The 25,067-nt window shown below is 41.5% G+C and overlaps 3 protein-coding genes across 6 annotated transcripts in view; 1 reads left to right on the top strand and 2 right to left on the bottom strand.

Annotated features, from left to right (window-relative positions):
• The window catches only part of LOC139625973 (homer protein homolog 3-like), a 47,359-nt gene extending 46,595 nt beyond the window's left edge, over positions 1-764 (bottom strand). The window contains exons 1-2 of one of the 3 annotated variants that reach the window (XM_071486077.1): positions 609-764; positions 296-428 (exon numbers count right to left, since the gene is read on the bottom strand). In XM_071486077.1, coding sequence (XP_071342178.1) covers positions 296-300 — 5 coding nt within the window. In that variant the 5' untranslated portion in view covers positions 301-428; positions 609-764. Of the gene's footprint in view, positions 1-295 lie in introns of all 3 variants that reach the window. The other 2 variants (XM_071486078.1, XM_071486076.1) reach the window with 2 other exon arrangements.
• A 3,533-nt stretch (positions 765-4,297) lies between these two features.
• On the top strand, positions 4,298-10,395 carry ddx49 (DEAD (Asp-Glu-Ala-Asp) box polypeptide 49). The gene is made up of 13 exons (XM_071486074.1): positions 4,298-4,552; positions 5,265-5,388; positions 5,823-5,908; positions 6,195-6,316; positions 6,844-7,031; positions 7,466-7,606; positions 7,748-7,823; positions 8,267-8,343; positions 8,504-8,601; positions 8,770-8,844; positions 9,336-9,424; positions 9,672-9,743; positions 10,113-10,395. Exons 1-13 carry the CDS (start codon positions 4,438-4,440, stop codon positions 10,287-10,289), a joined length of 1,440 nt encoding a protein of 479 aa, XP_071342175.1. The 5' UTR covers positions 4,298-4,437; the 3' UTR covers positions 10,290-10,395.
• LOC139625969 (regulator of nonsense transcripts 1) lies at positions 10,396-24,395 on the bottom strand. 2 transcript variants are annotated; one of them, XM_071486072.1, is made up of 24 exons: positions 24,011-24,395; positions 23,497-23,639; positions 22,772-22,861; positions 22,083-22,250; positions 21,323-21,503; positions 20,913-21,074; positions 20,484-20,571; positions 20,096-20,194; positions 19,741-19,849; positions 19,487-19,646; positions 19,049-19,167; positions 18,756-18,920; positions 18,244-18,358; positions 17,933-18,076; positions 17,177-17,390; positions 16,916-17,033; positions 16,178-16,334; positions 15,746-15,888; positions 15,409-15,583; positions 14,949-15,030; positions 14,621-14,785; positions 14,192-14,412; positions 13,489-13,611; positions 10,396-13,265 (listed from the first exon to the last, which is right to left on the bottom strand). In XM_071486072.1, exons 1-23 carry the CDS (start codon positions 24,179-24,181, stop codon positions 13,492-13,494), a joined length of 3,309 nt encoding a protein of 1,102 aa, XP_071342173.1. In that variant the 5' UTR covers positions 24,182-24,395; the 3' UTR covers positions 10,396-13,265; positions 13,489-13,491. The 2 variants fall into 2 exon arrangements, with proteins under 2 accessions (XP_071342173.1, XP_071342174.1); XM_071486073.1 differs by having other exon boundaries at positions 20,487-20,571; positions 24,011-24,325.
• Between the last annotated feature and the right edge of the window lie 672 nt (positions 24,396-25,067).

Genomic DNA, 25,067 nt, shown 5'->3' with positions numbered 1-25,067 from the left:
GAACCGACACCGGACTTCTGCTGAAAGTGGGTCAAGCTCCACGGTTTCACAAATAAGGGATTTTTGTTTCGGTAATACCCATCGGGATGTAAACAGAGAAAGCAGCGCAGGGTCACATGAGGAATGATTCTGACTGATTGCTCCGAAATTGCTTCAGAGCAAAGAAATTCAAGCCTCCACACGCCCAGAAGTCACCATAAAGTTGACTTTTTAAGCGCCATTCGAACAAATCGCCTCCAGAGAGCAGGAGTGAACGAACTGTAGGCTTCGTTTCAGACACAAGTGTCTAACTTACCCCATGCTCCGAGGATCTGGATGCTGTTCTGAGGAAAGACTCCGCTCAGTAACTCTTTTCGTCCTTTTCTCCTCGGTCTCCGAACTGATTCCTTTTCTTTTCTGCCCTGAAATCCAGGGCGTAAGTTACATTTCTGGAGGAAAAAAAAAAGACAAATCACTTCCGATTCCAGATTCTCCCGTTCCCCCTCCAACAGTACTCCTCTCCTCTCAAGTCAGTTGTTGTACTCCAGCCCCTGCCTGCCTTCCTTTGTCCGCGGGTGTCCACGGCGAGCAACACCACGGATCTGCCGTTTCCGTGCGTAATTACGCACCGTGAACCGTTTGACTCTGCTCCGTGGGCCGGACAGACCGAGGAATGTCGATTAAAGTCGTGCAGAAGAGTACTTCTGGCTCAACCCCACTTCGGTACTTGTGCTATGCTCCCCTCCCGCCGCTGTGCCAGATCACACTGGGATCCCATTCAACTCTCTCGGTGGGACCGTGGGGCCTCTTCAGCGCCACCCGATGGCCACAATGCAAACTACAATCCACCCCCCTTCCCTCCTCCTCCTCCTCCTCATCTGATTCCCACTTAAATGTCAGAATGTGAAACATAATATGTAGAAATGGCCTGTGGTCAGTCTTAAAAGCCCCCTCAGTGCGTATTTATGAGGTGCAGCTCTTGAAACGTCTGAAATGAAGAACAGGAGCCAAATCGCTGTTTACAACAAAGCTTTTCAGTAAACAATCGATCAGTACAGCACAATCCCACAGCCTCTGTATGTGATGATCTCACGTTAAATCAGATAATGTTCAGAATAAAGCTGTTTATGAAAAGCTATATGGCAATCCTATCAAACACTATGATGAGTCTGACCACTATGAGTCTGGAAATCCAATTGTGAAAATACCATAAAGCTCAACATGGGTGTACTGCACTTACACTGAGTCCCCACAGGGAAATTATGTATCTATAATATTTAACTCATTTAGGGGTGACACGTATTCATGGCAGTGATTATGTCTGCCTTCATTCCACTGAAAGTCACATAGAATAAGAGATATTAAAGGTATTTCTATAAACAGAGCTGTAATAAACCTGATTTATACTGCAGAACATCAAGCATAGAAACAGGCTTGATGCTCTGCAGAATAAATCTGGTGTGTCATGTCATGTTTAACTGCTGAACTTTCTGCCATGAATTTTTTTTTTATTTCTACTTCCTCCCCGTTTTTTTTAAAGCATGCAACATTTAAATTTTCTTACAACTCTAACTTGATCTGGCATGTTTGGTTAAAAGTATATATGAGAATTCACACACATGCAATATAAAGTATGAAATTATATAAAATAAATGTATAAAATGCCATAATTAGGGTAGGTTTCTGAGTTTTAATGGTGTTGAAGCAGTTTAAAAAGTGTTTTTGGAAACTTTCTTGGAGTTGGTAATTGGTTAAAAAAAAAAAAAAGACAAGACACCCATTTATTTCTCCTTATTAAAGCTTCACAGACTTCCTTATAAAAGTGGAGAAACTCACGCCCAACATGCTTAGACAGAGCTGCTCTTCACCTCATTAATTCATACAGGCCTTGGTTTGGATTCACAGCTGATTTAAAATAAACCACTGATTTGCATGAATATGGGCTGAACATGGGAGAGTGGAGCACAAATGTAGTGGAAGAGCGATGGGAGCAGCTCCTGTGCACTAATGGTGCTGCTCAGTGGCCTGTTACAGCACTGCAGCTGACTGCAGGGAGGCATCAGATCTCCGGCTTACATGCAAACAACCCTTGCGTTCATGTAGAAAGACACTTCTCAGCTGGTCCGAGGCAGTTTGCAGCACAGCTGGACAGAATGAACCTCCAGGCCTCTTAGTTTAACACGCAGGGCATTAATCACCTCTGACAGCCCAGTGTGCTGACACAGATGGATCTTCGTGGTGAAGATTTCTCTCCCTTTCTAGTCAAGCTGTGCCTGAATCATGCTCCCAGTATCTTCTTCACGCTCACTGTGGCAGGTGGGACAGAAAGACAAAAACCTGCACGAAGAGACAAACAAGGCATCTTCTGCACTGCAAATAAAGTCTAGACAATCCAAGCTTCAGTGGTTACTATGTCTTTTGTATTTAATCTGAATGTCTGAAATTTAGTTTGGAAAAGAAAGAAATGGCATAAAATGTATCGCTATTTCAATCACTGAGATATAATCCACCTCTAACTCACAGCTAGTTGTATGTTGTGAGCATTTCCCCGCAGAGACACGACAGCTGCTTAAGACAAAGAATCAATCACAGTGAACAGCAAGCTCAGTTTTACTTATTGTTTAGAAGTAAAACTGTTGAAAACGCACATTTGCCTGTAACAAAAACATTGTTCATTGTGAGCTCTGACATTCAAGTTAAGGCACAGAGGCTGAACATCAAATGAAAGGCACAGAGACAGGAACATTGTTCTTTGACATCCATGTTTTCTAACATCATGGTTCATGACTGCAATGCTTTGACTGAATGAGGTGGGACTGACATTTACTTTATTTCATTACAGAGCGAAAACACACTTCAAATTATGTTAAATTACAACATATTAAAATAACCACTGAAACTTTTCCCACATGTTACCACTGACAATCTTTTCATATGAACTGTACTCACACCATTGTTGTACAGCAGGTGTCTGTAAATCCTGAAGATCTGTCAAGATGTGAGATCATTCCAGTTTTTTCAGATGCATTAGTTTTGATGTGAATATCGACAATATTCTATAATACTTCAATCTCAGTATGTTGTATTTAACTAAATTTCATTCGATCCAACCCCTTTAGTGTCAAATGTTTGATTTCCAGGCCAGAGTGACGCTCTAATGACCAGATAATAAATTGAAGCTTTCAAATGTTTTGTAATATTTTATAATAAGTTCTTTTTTAAATTTCTAAACATTAAAAACACAAATGTTGCATTAAAGTGCATTAAAACCTGAAACATCCTCTTCCATGTGTGTGCCACAACAGCAGCAGCAGCAGTGAATTCTCACACAGCTCTAAGACCTTGTTAAAATCCGAAGGTGCTTCAGCCGCAGTTATTTCAACTCAGCTGGAGGAACGAGACTCAGCCTGAGCAGCGGGAAAGCACAGAGAGCCAGTAAGAGCTGAGCGTTTTAGTTCAAGGCTCACATGAGACTTCTTCGGATAAGTGCTGAGTAAAGCTCGTTGACATTTTCAGGCTGATTTAAATTGTTTCATGGTACAACTGCGGGCTGCATTAACAGAAGGGATTCTCAGAAATTATGTGAGGCAAAGATAAAAAAAAAAAAGAAGATTGTTTTTATGATTTTTTGCACCTTGGTGGTCATTAATCACATAAACAGCATTACACAAAATTTGATTTGTCTGCCACGTGGAGAAAGTAGAAGGCTTTTATTGATCTGAAACTCTGTCTTCATCATCGAGCTCTAAAAGCTGAAACTTCAGGAGACAATCTCTATCAAATGACTGAAAGGTAATTTTGTAGTAAAGAGTTTTCTCCACACAACAGTTGTTATTGTTGTGCTCATCCCCATTAGCTCTGAATAAGGCTGGATTACCACCTCAAAAATGTCTCAGAGGCCCCAGTGTGTGAATGGTCTGTGGTTATTTGATTCCTAGGCCTAGTCTTGGGCCCCAAAAACTAGTTTTAATACTAACTACATTTAAGTTATATTGAAACTCATGTTGCCCCAGCACCTGAAGTGGATTGAGTTGTCAGGTCTCTACAGACAAGACAAGACGCAGGGTACACACTATCACAATTATTGATCCCATTAAAATACTAACCTGTGTTTTTAAAACTACGGGAAAGGCTAGTGTATAAATCAAATGAAGGTGGGATCAGATTTCTTTCTAACAGTGTTTACGGGGTCAGCATTTCTGCAGCACACAGTTGTTTGACCAGCAGAGGGCGACTCCACCAACCTGCAGAAGAAGAAGAAGAAGAAGAAGAAGAAGAAGAAGAAGAAGAAGAAGAAGAAGAAGACGTCGCGTTCGTTACGTAGAAATACAGCGACCGTTGATGTAATACACGAGGGTTTTTATACTCTATGTTAAAATAGATTATTTTCGTGTTTTTCTGTCATATAATTTACACAGTAGCGGTCTTCCAGCCTCGGGGGGACGAGGTAAATCAGACATGGGTGACTTTTCGTCGCTGGGGCTCTCAGACTGGCTGGTTAAGCAGTGTAAACAGCTGGGAATCAACAAACCCACTCCTGTCCAGGAAAACTGCATGCCAGCTATCTTAGAAGGTAAGACAGGCTGTGTTAAATCTTCAGATTGAAAACATATCACCAGCCTATCTGCCTGTTATGTAAATATCTTCTTGACTACCTTTGAACAGCCGGATCAGCAGACAAGTAATGCAGATCTCCATTGAAAAATGTGTCAGTTTAATGTTTAGTAGTTATCAGTCAAGGTAAAACCCCTGAATGAAGCTAAGTACTCAAAGTTAGCAAATGGTGTTGTATGCTGATAAGCTTTTATTTACAGGTGAATTATATATGTATATATATTTATAACTATTTAGTGTTCACTTTGTTTACAAGGATTCACTGGTCTGGAACCAGGCTACTTTCCCATAATCCTCTCCCATGAAGTACACAGTAGAAGTTGTCAACCATATTTTTAAAATAAAATTTAGGTTGGACATTTGAAAATTAATGGCACCAAAGTCTAGCCGAATTACCCAGAAAAACCTCAAGATAAAAAAAAAAATTTTTTATAATGATCTTTAAGATTTATGGAAATTTGCGATGCGCTTAGATAGCTTAGAAATTGTCTTGTTAAGGTGGAGTTTGGTATGAAACACAGTCTCCGTCACTTGACGCGTAAATAATCAATAATGCCTTGATAAGTGAAATCCTTACAAGTACAAGTACAGAGCATCTACCAAAGTAGACCTGAACTCAGAGCAGGTGAATGAAGGTGTTGTTTTGTTTTGTGTGTTATTTTTACACACAGGTCGGGACTGTATGGGCTGTGCCAAGACTGGAAGTGGAAAGACAGCAGCGTTTGTGCTGCCAGTGCTGCAGAAACTGTCAGAGGACCCATATGGTATCTTCTGCCTGGTGCTCACTCCCACCAGGTCAGTGCTGTGTAGGGTCAGGGAGAAAGTTTGGAGACATATCTACACTTGTGTATCCTTCAAAATAAAAGCTCAATGGCTCTTTGTCTCAAGCTGAACCTTCTGATGAATCAGATGTTCACATTCTTGGCATGTTCTGATACACATATACGCCACAGATCCCAAATAATGTCTATGAGATATAAGGAGTCTTATTTCAAACCATTGAACTTACCTTCAAGCTTATCAGTCAGGATTTCAGCACAGACGATTAACATTCCAGACCACAAGGAAAAGAGAATACAAACTATTTTCAAATAAATCTTTTTTCATCAAATCTATAATGCAGGTGTCACTGATACATAAGCTAAGCTAAATAGTATTGTGAGAAACATGTTTAATTCATTTCCTCTAATATTTCCTGCTGATAATGTCTAAAATGTGATGTCACGCAGGGAGCTGGCCTATCAGATCGCTGAGCAGTTTCGAGTCTTGGGGAAGCCTCTGGGTCTGCGGGACTGCATTATCGTTGGTGGAATGGGTAACTACACACATCACTGCCACATAACTCAGAAGGCCTGCATCTAAAATAATATTTATTTTAAATTTAAAGTGGTAAAGAAACTGCAGTGGATATCAATCAGTTTGAAACAACTAAAGTAGATGATTGTGTCTATGTGAATATGATCCCATGTAGCCACACACCTCCTTTATGTTTCTTTACAAAGACAATGACTTTAAAACTGTTGGGTGGCTCTGCTGCTGCAGACACACAAAAGCCTGTCCTATGTGGTGATGTCTGGTCATCTCTGGTGTGTTACTGACAGACATGGTGACCCAGGCTCTGGAGCTGTCCAACCAGCCACATGTGGTTGTAGCGACACCGGGCCGCCTGGCCGATCACATCCGCAGCTCCAACACCTTCAGCATGAGCAAGATCCAGTTCCTGGTGAGTTCAGGAGTTTTCCACTTTAACTCGTATAATGTGGATTTGTATGTCCATGTCTACCTCAAGTAGACAAGGCAGTTAAATACTTTGTCAAACTGTGAATAAGCAGTTTTAATGTCTAAAAGATTCATTAAAAAGTCTAAACACAGAGACATTACAGAGCTGTTTTCTTTTTAAACCCTGTGGAGACACAGTTTGTCATATACATCTTTAATTTAAATTTTTTTAAAACAGCTTATTAACATGAAATTACTTAATTGGCAGGATTTGTACAGGTCCTTTAAAGGCTGTAGAGTTGTGAAAAATAAGAACAAATCCAGTTCTGAAATCACTGATATGGATGTTTGAAATGTCTTTTCGAAACTAAAACGTTTAAGTAAAATAAACTAAAAGTCTAAATTTGTATTAGAAGAAACTAGTTCCATGATTGTAATTCTTATTGTTCACCCATAAAAAATGTTGAGGTCACATTTGGATGTTTGAGAATACTTTCACATCCACTGTTTCTTTGTTTGTGTGTTTGTCAGATTTTGGACGAGGCGGACCGGCTGTTGGAGCAGGGCTGTACTGACTTCACCAAAGACCTGGAGGTGATCCTGGGGATTTTACCAGCCAAACGGCAGACGCTGCTGTTCAGCGCCACGCTCACCGACACGCTGCAAGAGCTGAAGAACATCGCCATGAACAAACCTTTCTTCTGGGAGAGCACGTCAGAGTGAGTAACCTGCTGCTCTCAGGCAGCTGACAGGAAGATTTAGCCCAGTGTCAGTCATGGAGAAGATAGAAAGACCCTCGAGGTACAGTTTTGACAACATAACCAGAGATTGCTGCTGTCTTAGACTTTGTCTGCAGAGGAGTAAACTTTTGTATTTGTAAATGTGAATCTATGTTGAAGAACAGTCAGGCCCAGATTTGTGTTTGTGTCTCATTTCAGATTCATTCTTTAACTTCAATCTCTTGAGTTAGCAGTTTGAATCTGATCTGCGGCGCAGCTAATGACTGAAGTGCATCTTTCGCACAAATGCCTTGCGATGTGAGCGAGAGTTGTGCAGATAATGGGAGAAAAAATGTTAAGCGTGGTTCACTGAATATTCTGCTGGATTTACTGCTGTTAAAATGATTTGTTGTTCATCATACTGTTGCTGACAGGACACGAACAGTGGAGGAGCTGGACCAGAGGTACATCCTCACTCCGGAGAAGGTGAGGGACGCCTACCTGGTCCACCTGATCCAGAAGTTCACTGATGAGCATGACAGCTGGTCCATCATCATCTTCACCAACACGTGCAAGTAAGAAGAACTGAAGTGATTCAAAGGCTGTATACATTGTGCTCCTGAGCAAAAGAAGATACATTTTTTTATGGCTTTGAAATTAAACCTTGAGTGTGACCAGCAGCCAGTCTCACAAAATAATTGTAATTTATTTTCCAGGAATTGCCAAATCCTCACCATGATGCTGCGGGAATTTAACTTTCCAACAATCGCCCTGCACTCCATGATGAAACAGGTGAGAACTTGATTTCACTCCAAAGTGAGTCCATCACTATGACTCTGGATCAAGCAGCTGCCTGATCACTGAGAAAAACATTCAGTAATAAAGGCCTCCTGGAGGATATTCTTTAGGGTTATGAGGGAGACACCACACGTTGGAGGAATGACAGCTGAAGGAGAGACTGCACCAAATCTGTTTTTAACTGGTCGAGTTTGCACATACAAAGTATTTGACTTTGCTTTGTTTCAGAGAAAGGTCAACATGGGGTTTTCCTCCAATGTGTCCTCAATCTCCAGTCGTCAGAGCTTGTGCTGGATGTGGAAATCATATTCGTCCAATTAAAGGGATAAAGATAGAAACGTGACGTGAACACAAAGCTAGTTAGTGTAAGGGATTAAAGCGGATTATTTCAGGTAAATGGACCTGCAGAATAAACAGCAGCTCTTTATCTTCTCCAGAAACAACGATTTGCAAACCTCGCCAAGTTTAAGGCCAGCGTCTACAAAATCCTGATTGCAACAGATGTAGCTTCCAGGTAAGAAACTTTGCTGAGCTGCTGCATTTCCAGCCCATTTCAATTTTTACTTACAACTCTATCAAAGTATCCTAAGAACATTCATCCAGGCAGCTGTAGACTGCAAACAGCCTTCAGTCACATTGTTTTGACATCCTTTTGTGTTATTCTTGACCCACAGGGGTTTGGATATTCCAACTGTCCAGGTCGTCATTAACCACAACACCCCCGGCCTTCCCAAGACCTACATCCACAGAGTCGGACGAACAGCAAGAGCAGGTACGGTTGTCATCTTCTTAGTAAACTTTCCTGCTTAAGTTTTTTTTTTATTTTTTAAGCAAACACCAACAGTGATTCTCCAGCGTCCTCTATGGGTGATTTGCTCTGTAGCAGTACATGTCTGAAATGAATGCGGCTCACACATGACCGAGTTTTCGTCCTCTGCAGGGAGGAACGGAGTGTCCATCACACTGGTGACGCAGTACGACATCCACCTGGTCCACTCCATCGAAGGACAGATTCGTAAGTCACTTGGTTATAAAGACCTCCGTGTCTTTGGTTTAATAGGCTCTGGTCAAACGTGAGCAGCTCAACTGCTGTTGGGTTTGGTGACTGCAGAGTGAACATCTGGTTCACATCAAATGGAGCTAGCAGCTCTAGTCTCTGAATCAGAGACAGCGATATGATCGTCTCCCACGCTCATGTCAGAAAGTATGTGAGCTTATTTTTCTGCACAATAAAATCATGGCCGATACATGACATTTTATTACTTGCTTGCTTTATTAGAAAGAGGTCTAATGATATATGTAAAATTTTAAATTTTTTGCATTTGATTTTTGATCACAAACATCAAAGTATAGAAAAACTACATGACCTCTGCCAACCAGGCAGTTGGAAAAGGCTTTAAAAATCCCCAGCTCAGGTGCCTGTATGAACACCAGTTTGTGCCCAGTGTACAAGTGGGTTTTAAAACATGGTTTAATTACACAAACGGGTCTGTTGTTCTTCTACAGAGACAAAGCTGAAGGAATATCCTGTGGAGGAGAAAGAAGTCCTGAAGATCCTCACGCAGGTCAACGTGACCAGACGGGAATGTGAAATAGTACGGATGACTCGTCTTTTCATATCCAGTCAGCTCTTGGTGTTACATGAATGTTTCCACTGGTTGGGACTGTTAATGATGGATTTGTTCCAAAATTTTAACAACAAAAAAAACATGGCTCCCTTTTTTCATGACTGAATGAGTGAACAATTGTAAACCATTCTGCAGTCATGGCTACATATATATTTCAAATCATGGACTGAAATGGATGTAATGTTTTGATGGTAACTTCTGCTCTGTCTTGTAGAAACTCGAATCAACAGACTTTGACGAGAAGAAGGAGATCAACAAGAGGAAACAGCTGATTTTAGAGGGGAAGGCAAGTTTGTTTCATGTATTTTTAACACAAAGTCAGGTTTAATGTGCGAACACAAATGTGTTCGATTTAATTTACAGGTGATTTCCTTGAGAGGAATTAAAGGCAACTGTAAATTAACATCAAGTTTCTGGAAAGAATATAATTAGTCTTAATTGTAGGGAACTGGGTTATCTAGAGTGTCTTATCAGTGCAAAGCAGCTAAACAATATGAAATTACTCTACAGGCAAGCATACAATTCAAAAAACATGGAAAATAAAGTAATAACTGATTCTATTTGTGATACAAATGTGTGCAGGGTTCCTGGAATAAACATATTTGGATTCACTTGTTATAAAAACATATGATTTTTGATCAAACTGCTGTTCCAGGATCCAGACCTGGAGGCCAAGAGGAGGGCTGAGCTGGAGAAGATCAGGAACCAGAAGAAGAAGTTCAAACAGAAAATCCAGGAGAGCATTCAGAGACAGAAACATGGTCAGCTGAAAAAAAAACTGGCCAAGAGAAAGCAAATGAAAAAGAAAAAAGCAGCGCAGGCAACAGAGTGAAAACTGCTCATACTCATGTATATACTACTTTTATTACTGTGCAATAATCTGTATTTTCATATTTGTCAACATCTGCAAATAAATTTCAAACCATAAGAACAAATGCTTAAGTTGACAGCCTTTATTGATTCATGTTAACAAGGGAGTCACCATGTGATGAAACTTCACTGCAAATAAGACTCAAATAGGTATTTACATCACATAGAGATCGCTACTCCATTAATTTAATCTCTACCTGTCGATGTAGAGAATCCAGGGTTTGGATGCAAATGTTTAACAACTCATCTACAACTGAAACACTTCTTCAATGATCACTGCACATGTTGCAATTAATAGTGGCTCAGTAGATGGAAAAGCACAAAAGCAATAATATTATGGCAGCAGGTTTTTAAAGCTATAACACGTTAGGATTCAGTGGAACGGGTTGATATGAGGATAATGACGGATTCGCCAATGTCAACATAACAAAACAATTTCTAAGCCAATTAACCATGGCGACATCTACTCACAACATGATTGTCCAATGTCTGCTGAAATGAGAAGCAGGTGAGAAACAATGATGGAGTACATTCTTACTGTGTTCAGAAAGCGTCTTTCCTGGAAGAATTACAAAACTACAATCCCTCGGACAGTTCGAGGAGAAGATACAAAACTCTAATGAAAGGAAACGGCAGACGCCTCATTCCTGTTGTCAGCAAGTTGCTACAAAAAACAGATTTTGGTAAAACTACACAAAATGGCTAAGTAACATCCAACTGAACTGAACAACATGACGCACAAAGCAGCAAATCATCTGACAAAAGCAAAGTTTGGATCAACTCAGGGTTCTGGTTCACAGTTCTCCAGGAAGAGCGTTTAGGATCCACATAAATCTTGAGAAGAACTCTACAAGGAATACATAATAAGGGCAAAACAGCTTTGCACAAATCAAAAGTCCACAAAACAAATTCTACCAGCCTGTTTGTTTTACTCCACAGAGAAGGAAGGTGGCTTTTTTTAATCCATCCTTTACACAATCCAGCTGCATAACTCACTGACCTCATCACTACCTGGCCTGATTTTATTAAAAAAATAAAATATAACAACAAGTCCTTTTCTGTGGGTTTCTTGAGCCCTCTGGTGTCTGGAAGGTTTTATATGCTGGTAGTTAGATTTAACTACATTCATGCTTGTGCTGCAGCTGTTTATCTGAAGGTGATTGGTTCTAGGCACTGATTCACTTTTCATTTATCACCATGCCACCATCTTATCAGTACTGATGGCATTTCCACTGGAGTAAAGTGTCACTTTAATCCACACAAAGGATCCTTTCAAATTAAGATTATTTTTAAATTACAGGATGTGTTTACATTTCAACAGATTTCCTTTATGAATTCTTAATTTTTCATGCCCCAATTATCTATAAATTTGAAGATTTTGGCCACTGCTCAGATATGCAGTATACTTTGTGTGGCCATCAGCCTGGCTATATAGCCCATGAACATTCACGAAATCAGCATGCTGTATGTGAAATGACACTGGGTCAAATCTGTGGCCATCTGTTGGGACTGAAACATCTTCAAGCCACATGTATCCCTCTAAGGTTTTAACCCTTGCGATGACCTGAACTTGTTTTCCAGAGATGGAAACTCATATCCTTCTCTTCCTAAGCCACCTTCCTTTTCTACTCTTTACCTGTGGTGGATTGATTGCCACAACAACTATCATCCTCCTTTCCCCCTCGTTTGGTTTCTTTCACCTCAGCAGGGATTTGTGTGATGAGTGTGGACAGTCCACAATCCCCTGAGGAATCACTCAATGCAAAGCTTTCAAGCATTTGCCAATCTAAGCGTACACAGAGTGTTTAAAAAAGACATCTGGTCATGAAGTGCTGCCGGACATCAACAACTTCTGTCTTCAAAAGATTAAAATAAGGAAAAGCCTTTGCTGAAACATCAAATGACACTGAGTTGAATATTCAGTGCTGGTCATGTTTGATAGTTTCAATGACTTTTTTGCAATTTTGTGCTCTGTGATAAGAAAGGTACTTCAGAGAAGAAAACTGTCCCATGATGATCGCGATATCAGTGGGATATCGCGCCTCATGCCTTGAAAAAACAGTCTGAAATCCCCGTGCCACTCCACCACTGACGTGTGGTCGAAACCAGCCCATTAAAGACCTCGTGAATGAGCCAGTGGTTCTCAAGGCAAATGAAAGGTATTTCAATTCAAGGCTCTTTAATATCAGACTCAAGCACAGAAACCGTGTTTTTATTTCCTCATCGAGAGGGTGTGTCGACCGCTGCTTCTTTCAGAGGCTGCTGAGGTTTTTGGGCCCAGTAAATGATTGTTGGTGCCGCTCTCCTCCCATGATAAACCTAATTTAAAATAGTCCGGGACATCATACAGGTTGAGCAACCAATCGACTTTTAGCATGGGGATTTTGTGTTGCCTGTTTGAAGGCTTCCTGCAACCATGTCCATCCAGGTCTGGAGAACTAGTTCTTCAAATTCAGCTGGAAGGCTTCGGATCCTTCCCTGAAGACGAGTGTAAAAACTTTAAGAGCTCTCCATTCTTTCCTGGTGGCTGTGAGGTGGAGAGGGTTGGGTGGATTATTTTATTGGGAGTTGAGCCTCATTTGGATTCCCATGAGAGACCGTTGAGATCTCTCCTGTTTCCCTCAGCAGCTCGACCACACGCCGCCATCTTCTCGACTTCCCTCCTTCACTTTGCACGGGCATCGGTCCCTGCCTCTCGCTTGTTCACTCGGCCTCTCTTGCCATCTCCCTGCCCATCTGTTCGTGCCCTCTTCTTCTTCTACCCTTTTATTTCTCTCGCTGGTCATTGGTTTGGTTTCGCTATCCCGTCGCTTTCACTCAGTGGTGCTTCGGTTGTAGCAGAGGAAAACAGGTATCCATTTTATGTTTTTATTAATTCCCAGATTAAAAAGCTGATGAACTAAGCTCTGCTCAAGCCTAGCTCCCTTCTTCAGGCATCCTGCAAGACACAAAGCAGGTTTATTATTTTAGAGAAGTAAAAAGTCAAACAGCTGGGAGAAGTCTGCCCATCTCTCTAAGCTTTTTATGAGTAGTGTTTTAGCCATCTATAAAGTGAAAAATGAAACACTTCCAAATGCCCCAGAACTTCTACTTTATAGACAACAGAAATTAAATTCACAAATGTGATACACTGCAGCTAAAGACGTGCTTTAGGTACTTACACTTTAGTACTGTGACAGTCCAGTCACCCCGCCATGCTGGTATGCACGTTCGCCCTGGTAAGTCGAGTCCTGGGACAAAGCCACATCGATTTGGGACTTGAACTCATCGCCCAGATAGCTGTCCTGGAGAACAAGAGGACAGACAACATTACAGCAGACATCTTCAGACACAGATTTCCTCCGTATCTGTATTTGTGTATTTTCAAAAGAGAAATGATCTGAGTTATCTGAATTAATGTATGAACTAAAGTCAAAGGGAAAAGGTACCAGACAATAAAAGCAAAAACAAAAACAGACTCAGAAGCAGCTTCTTCCCGCAGGCTGCGAAGTGCGTCTCTCCCCCTACTCCTAAACAGTTGCAATAATAGCACTGGCACTTTGTTTTAACACATTGGTTCTTTAGTACTGACCTTGAAGCCAATCACTCTATTCTTGCACTGTTTTTACTAACATGTGTGTGTTATTTATGTTGAATATTATTTATGTAAAATGTTGGTTTTTTTGTTTTATTTATTCTGCTAAACTGTATTTTGTTGTCTCAACAGTGACATTAAAGATTTATCTTATCTTATCTTATCTTATATAATTTTGAAAAAAAAAGTACAAATAACCAAAACTTGAGATAATAATCAAACATTATTATTGTGAACACATCTTAGATATCTAATAAATCTTCTTTCACTCACTAACAACAATGTGTTACCTGGGAGAGCTCTGGCTGGGAGAGGCCAGGCTGGCTCATCTGAGAGGGCTGGCTCATGGAGATGTAGCCCTGTGTCAGCGGCCCCTGGGAGAAGGACTGGGAGGCTCCATCCTGGCTGGCCTGGCTGTTTGGTCCGTTACCCTGACTGGTACCGTGGTTTCCAGAGCCACGGACCCTCTGCCGCCCACCACGCCCAGGCTTACCCTTCATACCACCACGACCTTGATGAAAACAAAAAAGATCAATACAAGAGTCAAAACAAACATGGTAGCCAACCATTGCTCTGAGGTCATAATACCGTACATCGTTTACACTAAATTACAGACATGCCCTGCCCCTAACCATTCTCCACCGTTCTCTAGATGCATATCATTCAGCCCTACCATTCATTAGAAACTGCTGCTTAGTTATTTCAGTACTGTGCTATACCTGCAGCAGGGCCATTGGTCTGACCCAAGTAGCTGGGTGGAGGCATTGGTGGCATCACCAGGTTGAAGGGTATGGGGATATTCATAGCGGCCATTGGACCGGGGCCTGCCCCAATCATCCCAATCTGGTCATGAGTTTGAAAGTACATGTTGGACGGACGTCCAGCTAAAAGACAGCATACGGAAAAAGGCTCATGTCAGTTTTGTATCAAGAAAGTATGAATAGGCAAGCCTGGTTTTGCTGGACTGTAAATACAGGCTGTTGGTAAAAGAGTTGGTCATTGAGTCTTGTCATAAAATACGAAAGAAATAAAGAAAGAAAGAAATACCAGCATTGCTGCGGTCGTAGGCAGAACCAGGGATGAGGGCCTCACGGGCGTCGTACATTGCAGTGCTCATAAAGCGCCCCCCCTGGAAAACACCACAGTTGCCATTTAACACAGTTGCATACTTCACAGATGTAGGGCTGCAACTACCAATTATTTCACCGTTGACTAATCATCTGCACAATATTTTCATGATTAACCACTTGGTCTTGGTGTGATCTCCATATATAAAAAAATTCCATCAAAATTTCCCTGAGCCAAAGTTAATGTCTTCTTTTGTCCATCCAGTTGTCCAAAAGCTGAGGATGTTACATTTATTGTCAATACTCTGGCTTAATACGGGATGTGGAAAATGGCAGCAAAATAAATCAATTTTCTAACAGTCTGACCTATCAATTTGTCATCACATCTTATGATGTATGTCTCCATAGCATGATAAAGGCTCTTAGTTTGTTCTACTCACAGGGTTGATGGTGTTAACCAACTTGCGGGGCTTGCTGAACTGCATGAGGCTCTCCCTCAGGTTGTTGAGGGGCCCCTCCACCAGGACCTTCTGCTCCTTGTAGTTGTTCAGCAGGTTGTTCCACAATGGTTGTTTAGAGAGGGCTTTGGGGTTCCCCACAATGATCACACCATACCTTCATTCACAAAACACACAAGACTGCTGGTTAGGGATGGGATGATCTGATTTGCATTATTCCTAATTAGCTTCTACAGTGAAATCTAAATAGCTAATCATAAACTAATGAGCTTGCAGTTATCCCATGTGATTCCTTTAACAGCTTTATTGAGGTTTTTACTTGGCTCTGGTCAGCGCCACGTTGAGACGACGAGGGTCATTCAGGAAACCGATACCCTGGTGCTCATTGGCACGAACACAGGACAGGATGATGAAGTCCTTCTCTCTGCCCTGGAAGGCGTCCACACTGGCAATTTCCACTTGCTACAATGGGACATGACACAAAGGGGGGAAAAGGAGGAGATTGTCTTGTAAGAGCAAGAGAAAAAAACTAATCTAAAAAAAAAAAAAAAAAAAAAAACCTTTGTGAACTAATGAGAATTATATATCAACTTAAATTTGAATGTACTTTTGGTTAAAATTCCTGAGATGTTTTCAGTCAAACAAGCCTTTGTCACACAAGCCCGACCACTCTATTACTACTATCTTTGCTTAGTTGACATCATTTTGAATCCAAAAATATCTTTCTTATCTTCTTAGGTGTGTGTGGTACCTGATAGAGTTTGGTGTGCAGGGAGCCGCTGAACTGCATGTACTGCACCAGGTAGGAGCGCTGACCCTCGTATGGGGTGATGATGCCGATTTGGTCGGGTTTGGCTCCAGCCTTCAGCAGCCTGGTGGTGATCTTCTCTACGTTGGCAGCCTCCGTCCTTAAAAACATCAGCAGGGAAAATTACCTGTTAAGTTCACTGGAATAGACTAATGGTGATTTGAAAATGCAAATCATGCCAACTGTGTGTCAATTTTGCACACCCCGCAAAATAAGGGTCCTAACCCTAACAAATAAATAAATATCAAGTGATGTTGACGTAATTTTCACTGCACTGCTCAAGTTAAGGAAAAACCTACTGATGTAAAAAAAACAACAAACATAATGATACCAATTTAAATTTTGGAAGTCCAGCTTCCCTCATTGAGGTTGGTTTATGAAAATAAGATTTATTCTTTTTTTAATGTGAATCTGATTTAAAGGAATTCCCCTTACAATGTTCTGTGGAGGTGACCCTGGCATTCCTCCTTATTGTGTCTGACAAGGAGTAAGATTTTACTCTATCATTAAAGTATACCTTGCAACTATTAAAGCAGTATCACACTGGTTTTTACGTGAAGTCTGTGAGCATGTAGTCCCTAGTGCTGCTTCAGCTAGCCTTTTCCCAGCCACTGTACTCAATGCAATTTATATATTATGAATTCATTTAGAGCTTTTAGTTAGATTACCAAAGACAATTACCTGTTGAGGTAGGAGGTTCCAGAGCTGGCAATCTCCTCCTGGCCCTGAGTCACGTAAAAGAACATGGGCTTGTCCGGCTGTGGCCACTGGAAGTCAAAACCTTTCTTGATGCGGTCAGCTGGGGAGAACAAGAGAATTTCATTATGTTTTTAGTCTTTAGAGGAGTTTGTAGATCTTTTTAACTGGTACTGTACCAGGTAAAGTGAAAATTAATTTGCCCCTCCATTAAACCAGACAATGAACCACTTAATCTTGACAGACCTGCAGTGACACCATTCTGCAGAGAGCCCTCGTAGAAGATGTTGGAGGGGAAGGCACTGAGAGCTGGGTGCATGCGGTACTGGACCTGCAGGCGGATTGGCCGGATTCCCAAAACCACCAAGCGCTCAAACAGGGACTGAGACAGACCTGCCTTGGCTGCCTTCTTACACATCACCACAGGACCCAACTGGCAGTGGTCACCCACCAGAATGAGCTGAGAGGAGGAAGATGAGTCACACAAATGTAATGTGGGTTAATATAACCACATAATGCAAGTTGTTTCTGAATGGTAAGGACAAATCATTTTAAATTTCTTAACAAATATAATTCATATTACTAGTCATACAATTTACTTCACACCAAAAGTCTGGTGTATGTTGACAGTAACAGTTGCTCATGTTCCTATGAGACAGTTTTTTTCATTCATTGTTGGAGTGAAAATAATGATACTAAATAAAACATGATCAAGGGGTGAGGGGTCATGTTAAAACTCGTAAAGATTGACACAGTGTAATATAATGTAAAGCCTTGGTAAACTTTTTCTGGTCTTAAAATCTGCAATACAGTTAAGTCACATACAATACTGAACTAATGTCTTCAGACATGTAGAAGTATGTCTGTTAAGGTACTGTCAAATTATTGACAGAAACTGTTGAGCTATTGTGTATAAGTGATAATTTAATATCACCAAACCAACAGTTTGGTTAAACATTTTACTGTTGACATCTCCAGTATTATCAGTTGTCCTGTGTGTACCTGCTTGGCTCCCAACACAACGGGCACCATACACTCAGGCTCGGTAGCCTGGGTGCTCTCATCAATCAGGATGGAGCGGAACTGCATCTTGGCCAGGCGGGGGTCTCCAGCCCCGACACAGGTGCAGCAGATCACATCAGCGTTCTGGAAAACAATGAGGAAGATAATTTACAATCCTCAAGCAGAGGAGGGAGCCAGGATGTAGTGGTGAAACACAAGGGGATCTTCTATTGTGACGATAGGCGATAGGAAACTGTTCACATTAACAACTGTTGAACCTAAACATTAAGCTGTTTGAAAATCCTCCTCACCATGAGCAGCTCCCTCTCAGCAGTGCGTTTCAAAGCCCTGTAGCGTTTCTCATCAGCAGATGACAGCTCACCAGTCTCATCCTTCAGCTGCTGTAGTTTCTGAAGCTCTGGCATACTATGGAGACAAGGCACACCAGGGTGACTACAGAGAATCTGACTTAATAGAACGATGCTAATCTGATTACTCCATTTAAAATACACACATCCTGTGGTGGAGCAATATGATCTTGTCAGCAACATTTCAGACTTATATCCATACAAACAGAAATCATGGCTCAATATTCACAGCTATCAAGTTAGTTCAATTTTTGAGTGTGAGTATGGAAACTTAGTGAAATTTGAAGTCAGACTGTCACAAGAACAATATGTATGAATAAGAAAAAATTAAGCCTCTGTACCATCAATTTTTGGCCCCCTAGTTACAAAATTGTTCTATGCTGAAAGCAACAATAAAACGATAATAACTTTGGGTCAAGTGTATGGAGGACTAAATTTCCCTACATGCCACCAACCTGTCCATGTTGCTGATCTGATTGTGCAGAGCCAGAAAAGACACTGGTGACTCGATGGCCTCACGGCTTTTGGCACACAGCCTGACAACCTTCAGCCCAGTCTTGTCAATCTTCTCAGTCAACTGGTCCACAGCAATGTTACTGGGAGCACACACCAGAACTGGGCTGGATGGGACACACATACACGCATCATAGAGAGAGTTAGCAGAGGAACCGTTGAACAGTTGCTGCAATAACAAAAACTGTCACATTAGTCTTTGTTGAATATGTAACTATAAAACTCTTTCTCTTACCCGTTGCCCTGTCGGGATAGATGGTAAACAATAGTGGCAGAGGTGACAGTCTTCCCAGTGCCAGGAGGACCCTGAATCAGACTGAGCGGTCTCTGCAGCACCGTCTTCACAGCATACACCTGAACACAAGTTAGGAAAAAAAAAAAAGCCAGGTGAATAAATACAGCAGTCAAACCCTTCTTAAAATGTCTAGCCTGAAAACAGCTGCACTGCATTCAGTCTTCTTGCTATGATGATAATCTGAGATCCAAATCCCACATTAAAGTCACAACAGATAACATGTTTTTCCCACTTAAATAAAGGTTTGCCCTAGACAACAGAAGTCACAAGCCTCAAGTTAACTGTCAGTAAATTGATGCATATGTGATAAATCACAGTGTAAGAGACAACTCATACAAAATACAAGAATCACAGGGACTCTGTTTAGTGTGGTCTGACCTGCGAGTGATTGAGGTCAGGCAGACCCTGAGCAGTGAAGCGCTTTGGCAGCTGGCACTTGATGGTGACATCCTCCACCTCGTGGCCCAGCAGTTTGTGGTAAATATAGCCAGACACAGAGGTCTCGTCCACCGCAAACGTCTTCAAGGCGCTTTGCATCCTGCAGCAACACAGACACAAATGTCGGTCACTGAATGTATTATGGTGACTTAAGAGCATGTCTGGAATTTAAGGCGTATAAGATCTCAGCCTACCTGTCAAAGGAAGTGGACTTCCACACAAAGTCCACCTGGAAGTTGTGAGGGATTTCCACAGGTGCTCCAACACTGCTCCGCAATTCGATGGCAATTTCATCCCCATAGTCTTTAAACACAGGCTGTTAAGGAAGTCCAGCATTATCTCTAAAAAATATGTCTAAATCTGTAAAAAAAATGTCTGTAAAATATGTATGTCTACATATAAATGGGGGTGGATGGGTCAATGTTGTCTCTATTAGTCTTTTATAGTTAGATTGTGCAGTGCCATCTGGGATTAGTACCTGTGTAATGAGCTATACTTAAGGACACTGTAATGCAATAGATGATCAACCGGTAACAGTGTAAAGGATACTGTCAGGGACTTTGATGACATGGCCAATGCCTTTCCACAGTGGAGCCAGGTCTCCCTTGTACCGCAGGCATATTTCATCACCTTGCATCAGCCGCATATCTGGGATTGATAAAAGGACACAAATTAGAAACCATTCCTCTCAAAGTGACCCATAAATAAACTAAGGAGGAACTATGCTCACGAGCCAAATGATACAGTACCGTGCACCTACAAAATGGCACAAAACCCCACTACAAAAACAGAGGCAAGATCAAAACCAAGCACACATGCCACAAAAAGATGCAGGGTTGGGGAAGGTTGCGTGCAATTCTGAGGACTGGATGGGGATGGGGAGGGGCTCTATCTGAACCACAGAACCACGAGGAGGAAGTCAAGCTCAGAGAATTACCACCTGAATCCGTCTTGGGCAGTGTGAAATAGGCAATCCGCTTTTTATTCAGCCCCAGGTCCCACCTGACTGTTATATTGTCTTGGGTCTGAAAAAGAAAAATAATAAAATAAATATATCATCAACTAATAATTAATAGGTCATAAGTATAATATCGCACCACTGTAACATTATTCCTGGAACCCCAGAGGGTGCAGTTAAAAAATAAAACACACATATGCCTGCATTTTAGCCGTCCTGTGTGATCACTGCAAAAGAATAAAATAATCCTCACTGTACATGTAAAATAATGAACTCGATTTATGGGCTTTGAGAGTTTCTATGTCACCTAAAATCGGATCCACATGTAGATGAACATGGACAATTAAGGATGAAAGACGCCATTCTTTAAGTAACAGAGTCTCCAACTTAGAAATGGTGTTCAGGTACCTGGGACTCCTTAAGCTTCTTGTCGTAGTCAGCCTCCAGTTTGACCAAAGGGCCAAAGATGTTTTGGTACTGGTAGGCATCCTCGTAGCGCAGCAGCACATGCTGAGGTTCCTCGTCCACACCAGGTTTCTCCAGGTCTTCCAAGGTGGCAGTGGGATTGTCCTGTGAGGAAAGTCATGGCAGATATCAACCTGATGCACATTGCACACTCCATTGCACTTAATCCACTTCTCACTGGCAGATACCTCTTTAAATTAGTATTCAACAGGTAGATAGCAATTCTGTAAGCAACTATCAGTACCAGCTCTTTAGCCTGTGCCAGTCACATGAAGTTTGCAATCATCTGCTCTGAGCACTGCTTTGAAGAAGTAACCCTGGAGAAAAAGCCTCCAAGCATGCCAGGTGCATACCTTCCAGAGCTCCTCCAGCTTGTTGATCTGCTGGGCGGTGATCTGACGGGCTCGAAGTTGCTCCTGCTCTGATGGGATCTTCACCAGCCAGGACAAAAAGCAGCGATCCTGGATCAGTGGTTGCCACTGCGAGCTGTCCCAGTTGATATCTTTTAAGCTACTCTGGCTGGCACATGGCTGCCTGCATGGAGATAGAAGGTTCAGAAAGACAGAAACTTAGCTTATGTGTGGGGTTTTACATTAATCAGATTGTTACAGGGTATGTTATCAGTTTTCCTGCCTTAAACTGATCTTATATACATGTGGATATAGAAAGGGCTTGGTCATTTTGTCATATGTTTAATTTCATTTTTTTGTTGTTCTGCAGCAGGGTTTTCTTGCCTTCATAAACAAGTTTAAGTTTTCGATGTCTATCACTGATGAGGCAAAGTTTTGTTTTGCTGCCTTAAACATTCATCAGCTAGCTTCTTTTCTGATCTGGCCAACTGTTCAGGTATTTCAAAATCTCTGCATCAATTTCTGGACGCCTCGGGATGCATAAAAACTCATCCAAAGTAAGGTCTGAAACCTGAACAACTGATAGGAATTCATGATAAACTTTCGGTTCCAAAGCAAGAATGTTTGTTTTGCTTTCAGTTCATGCTCCAGAGTAGCTTATAATGAGCTGTCCTCAAGGACACTCTTGATCAAAACATACTGGATTTGGGGGATTGGTTACTGGAAAGTCTATGTTCAAAGCTACTGCCCTTCCAGCATTTACCTGCAGAGTAACACCACCACGGAATCAGCCTTGGCTGGGATGAACCCCAGGAGGAAGACGTTGCGACAGCCACAGTTGTAACATTCCAGCACTGTCTCACCCAGTGGCCCATCTTTATGCAATGTCACCTCTTTGCATTTGGCCCTCACTAAGTGGTTCACAATGTGGCTAGAGATAAGAGAACAGGAGTGAGATGATTAAGAAAAAAACGAAACAAAAAACAAAATCAGACACTTAAATCTCTGACACTTGTTGTAGCACTGCAGCAGAAATCTAATGATAGTTTATATAGTACATTGACTTACACCACAAAACACCACACAGACACTGTAGAACATTTCTTGCTCAGACATTGGCAGTACACTAACCCATTTACAACGTTTGACAGGAAATAAACTTTGTATTAAGTTGAACACAGTTTCAAATGCAAATACATTGAAAAGGCTTGTTTACACAACATCATGCAGAGCTTGTTTTTTTACACATTCAACATCATCTGCGTACCCAAAGCTGACTGACTGTGATGTGGGCGATATCTGAAAATATTTAATGGTAGAAAAACCCACAATTGTTGCAGTGTTTGGTATTCGTTTTTTTTTTTTTAAATTCAATTTTTGGTGTATTTCAATAGCTTTATGTTCTGACACTTATATGTGAGGTAATCAGATGAAGAGGCGTTCATCACACACCTGCCAGATGTGTTGCCACGTCCATTACAGAACCACTTCTTGCTGGTATTACAGTACACCACACACGCTGGATCGTGGATACCACAGTAGCTGAAAAATGATAACATATCAAAACAGCATCCGAATTACTGCAGTATTTAGCCAAAAATACTGACAAAAGGCTAAATTAGTGTCAATGTCAGAGGGGTTAGCGTATCATATCTAACATGTAATAGAGTTGATTAATCAATTGATAATCAATTTATCATTTTAGCCATTTTCCCAGCAAAAATGCCAAACATTCCCTGGTTTCAGCAACTCAAACGTGAGAACGTTCTGCTTTTCTTTTTCATATATGATATAGTACACTGATTATCTTTAGACTGTGGACTCTTGTGACAAAACAAAAATATTTTAGACACTGCTTTGAGCTGTGGGAAATTATAACAAGGACACTGCTGTACAGGTGAAGTAATCCTTTACTAAATTGGCGAAATGTGCAAGTTTTGAATGAGTGCTACTAGTAAAACTTTGATTGCATGCTCTGCTCGTCAGAAAGGTTGAAAGAGGATAGTTATCACTGAACATTGTTTGTGGTGTGCAACAACAGGGGCCATGGAAAAAATAAATACTATTAAAACAGTTTTGTGCTAGGATACAAAAAACTACTAATGCAGTGTAACTATTATTATTAACTTATTGCAGGACTGTCACATTACTAGAGTGCACAAGTCCTGGCATGGTACCTGCAAGCGTGCACCGGTAAGTCTTTGGTGTAGTACGTGTCTTCTTCATCCTCCTCAAAGTTGAGCTCGGCCAACAGCTGGCTGGCTTTGGCCACGGAGTCATCCACTCCACCATTGTGAAGACCCTCATCAGGACCATTGACCTGCAGAACAACCACCACTGGCTTTACCAAACAAACTGAATGCTAATGATTAGTAGCTAGCCGCTAAGGCGCGGAAATGCCAGTTGGTTAACTATAAGTTGACAGGTTGTCAATGTTCTTGTTGCTTAACTTTGATCATTAAAGTTACATTTGAGACTTTGGGTAGTTCAAAACAAGCACTGTAAGACAACTAACATTACTTTAGGTGTTTAGTTAACGGGCTTTCTAGCTAGCAACGAGCTAACGGCTAGCTAACGCGAAGCTAGGTAACGCTACAACCAATAATAGCGAGCTAGCAAGTTAGCTAACTGCCGCTAACGTCTGTAAACCGCGCTTTATCTTGCTTTCCTGTAAAATTGAAAGCTTCATACCTGGCTGTCTAGCTGGCTCTGCGTCTGGCCTTGAGTTTGCGTCTGGCTGGGTAGGGTAAAATCGGTGAAATCGTACTCGGAGCCCTGTGTATCCGCTCCGAGCAACTCCGCTTCCTCGGTGTCCAAGAAGGTGAGGGTCTGGGAGCTCGGCCCGTACGCCTCCACACTCATCTCGACTCTCAACTTTCGCTTTACTGAACGATTTCCGGTGTTCGCCTGTAGATGAACTTAATCCCCACGGTATTCGTTTATCGATAGCCGGTTTAGAGGCCGACGCCGAGAGTTTGGATTTGAACCCAAACAAAAAACGGAACAGATCAGAACCTCGATAGATCCGGCAGGTCCGACAGAGGCAGCGACGGACTCCCTGCACCGCTCACTGTGTGACGTTTACACTGTAGGATGTAGACCAGACACAGCTCATCAAAGAAGCGAGCTCTCACTCTGATGTTTTTCCGGGAATCAAAACAGGGAAAATGGGTAAAATATGTATTGAATGGTGACAGAGATATCCCGCCTCCCCAATATTTTATTGATTTTACTTTTTTATAAGGGACAAACGAGATAATAATACTAACAACAACAATAATAATCGTAAACAATTCTTGAAAATACATCCCTTTCCTATCTGTAACGAGATGAGCTGCTAAGTTTAATGGAGATGGATTTTATTGATATAGTAAATCACACATGGACTAAATACATTGGAAGGGGTCTACTTCAGGGTGCAGCTTTAAAAGAAAACTCCAAAGTTAAGCTTGATGATGGTAATGTACCTTGGATTTCCTGGTCTGTTGGTCACGGAAGTGTATTTAGGATATCTACAAATTACAGTCTGTGGCATTGCAAACAATAGACTGAGATTGTGTTAATTTTCACATACTAGATGCCAAAACAACATGTCATTCATACATGGGCAATGAAACCTCGTCGTTGTGGAAGCAGAGTCGTGACACGTGTTAAGTGATGAAGGCGCTCGAACCACGTGTACAAAATTCAGGCCAATTATTTTCCGTCAGAGTGGTACTTCATTGTAACATTAGATCTTTGATTGAGG

Source organism: Trachinotus anak, unplaced genomic scaffold (assembly GCF_046630095.1).
Source record: "Trachinotus anak isolate AG129_WGS33_773 ecotype Australia unplaced genomic scaffold, CSIRO_AGI_Tana_v1 ptg000010l, whole genome shotgun sequence".
Taxonomy (NCBI): domain Eukaryota; kingdom Metazoa; phylum Chordata; class Actinopteri; order Carangiformes; family Carangidae; genus Trachinotus; species Trachinotus anak.
This window is presented reverse-complemented; position numbering and strand designations above follow the sequence as displayed.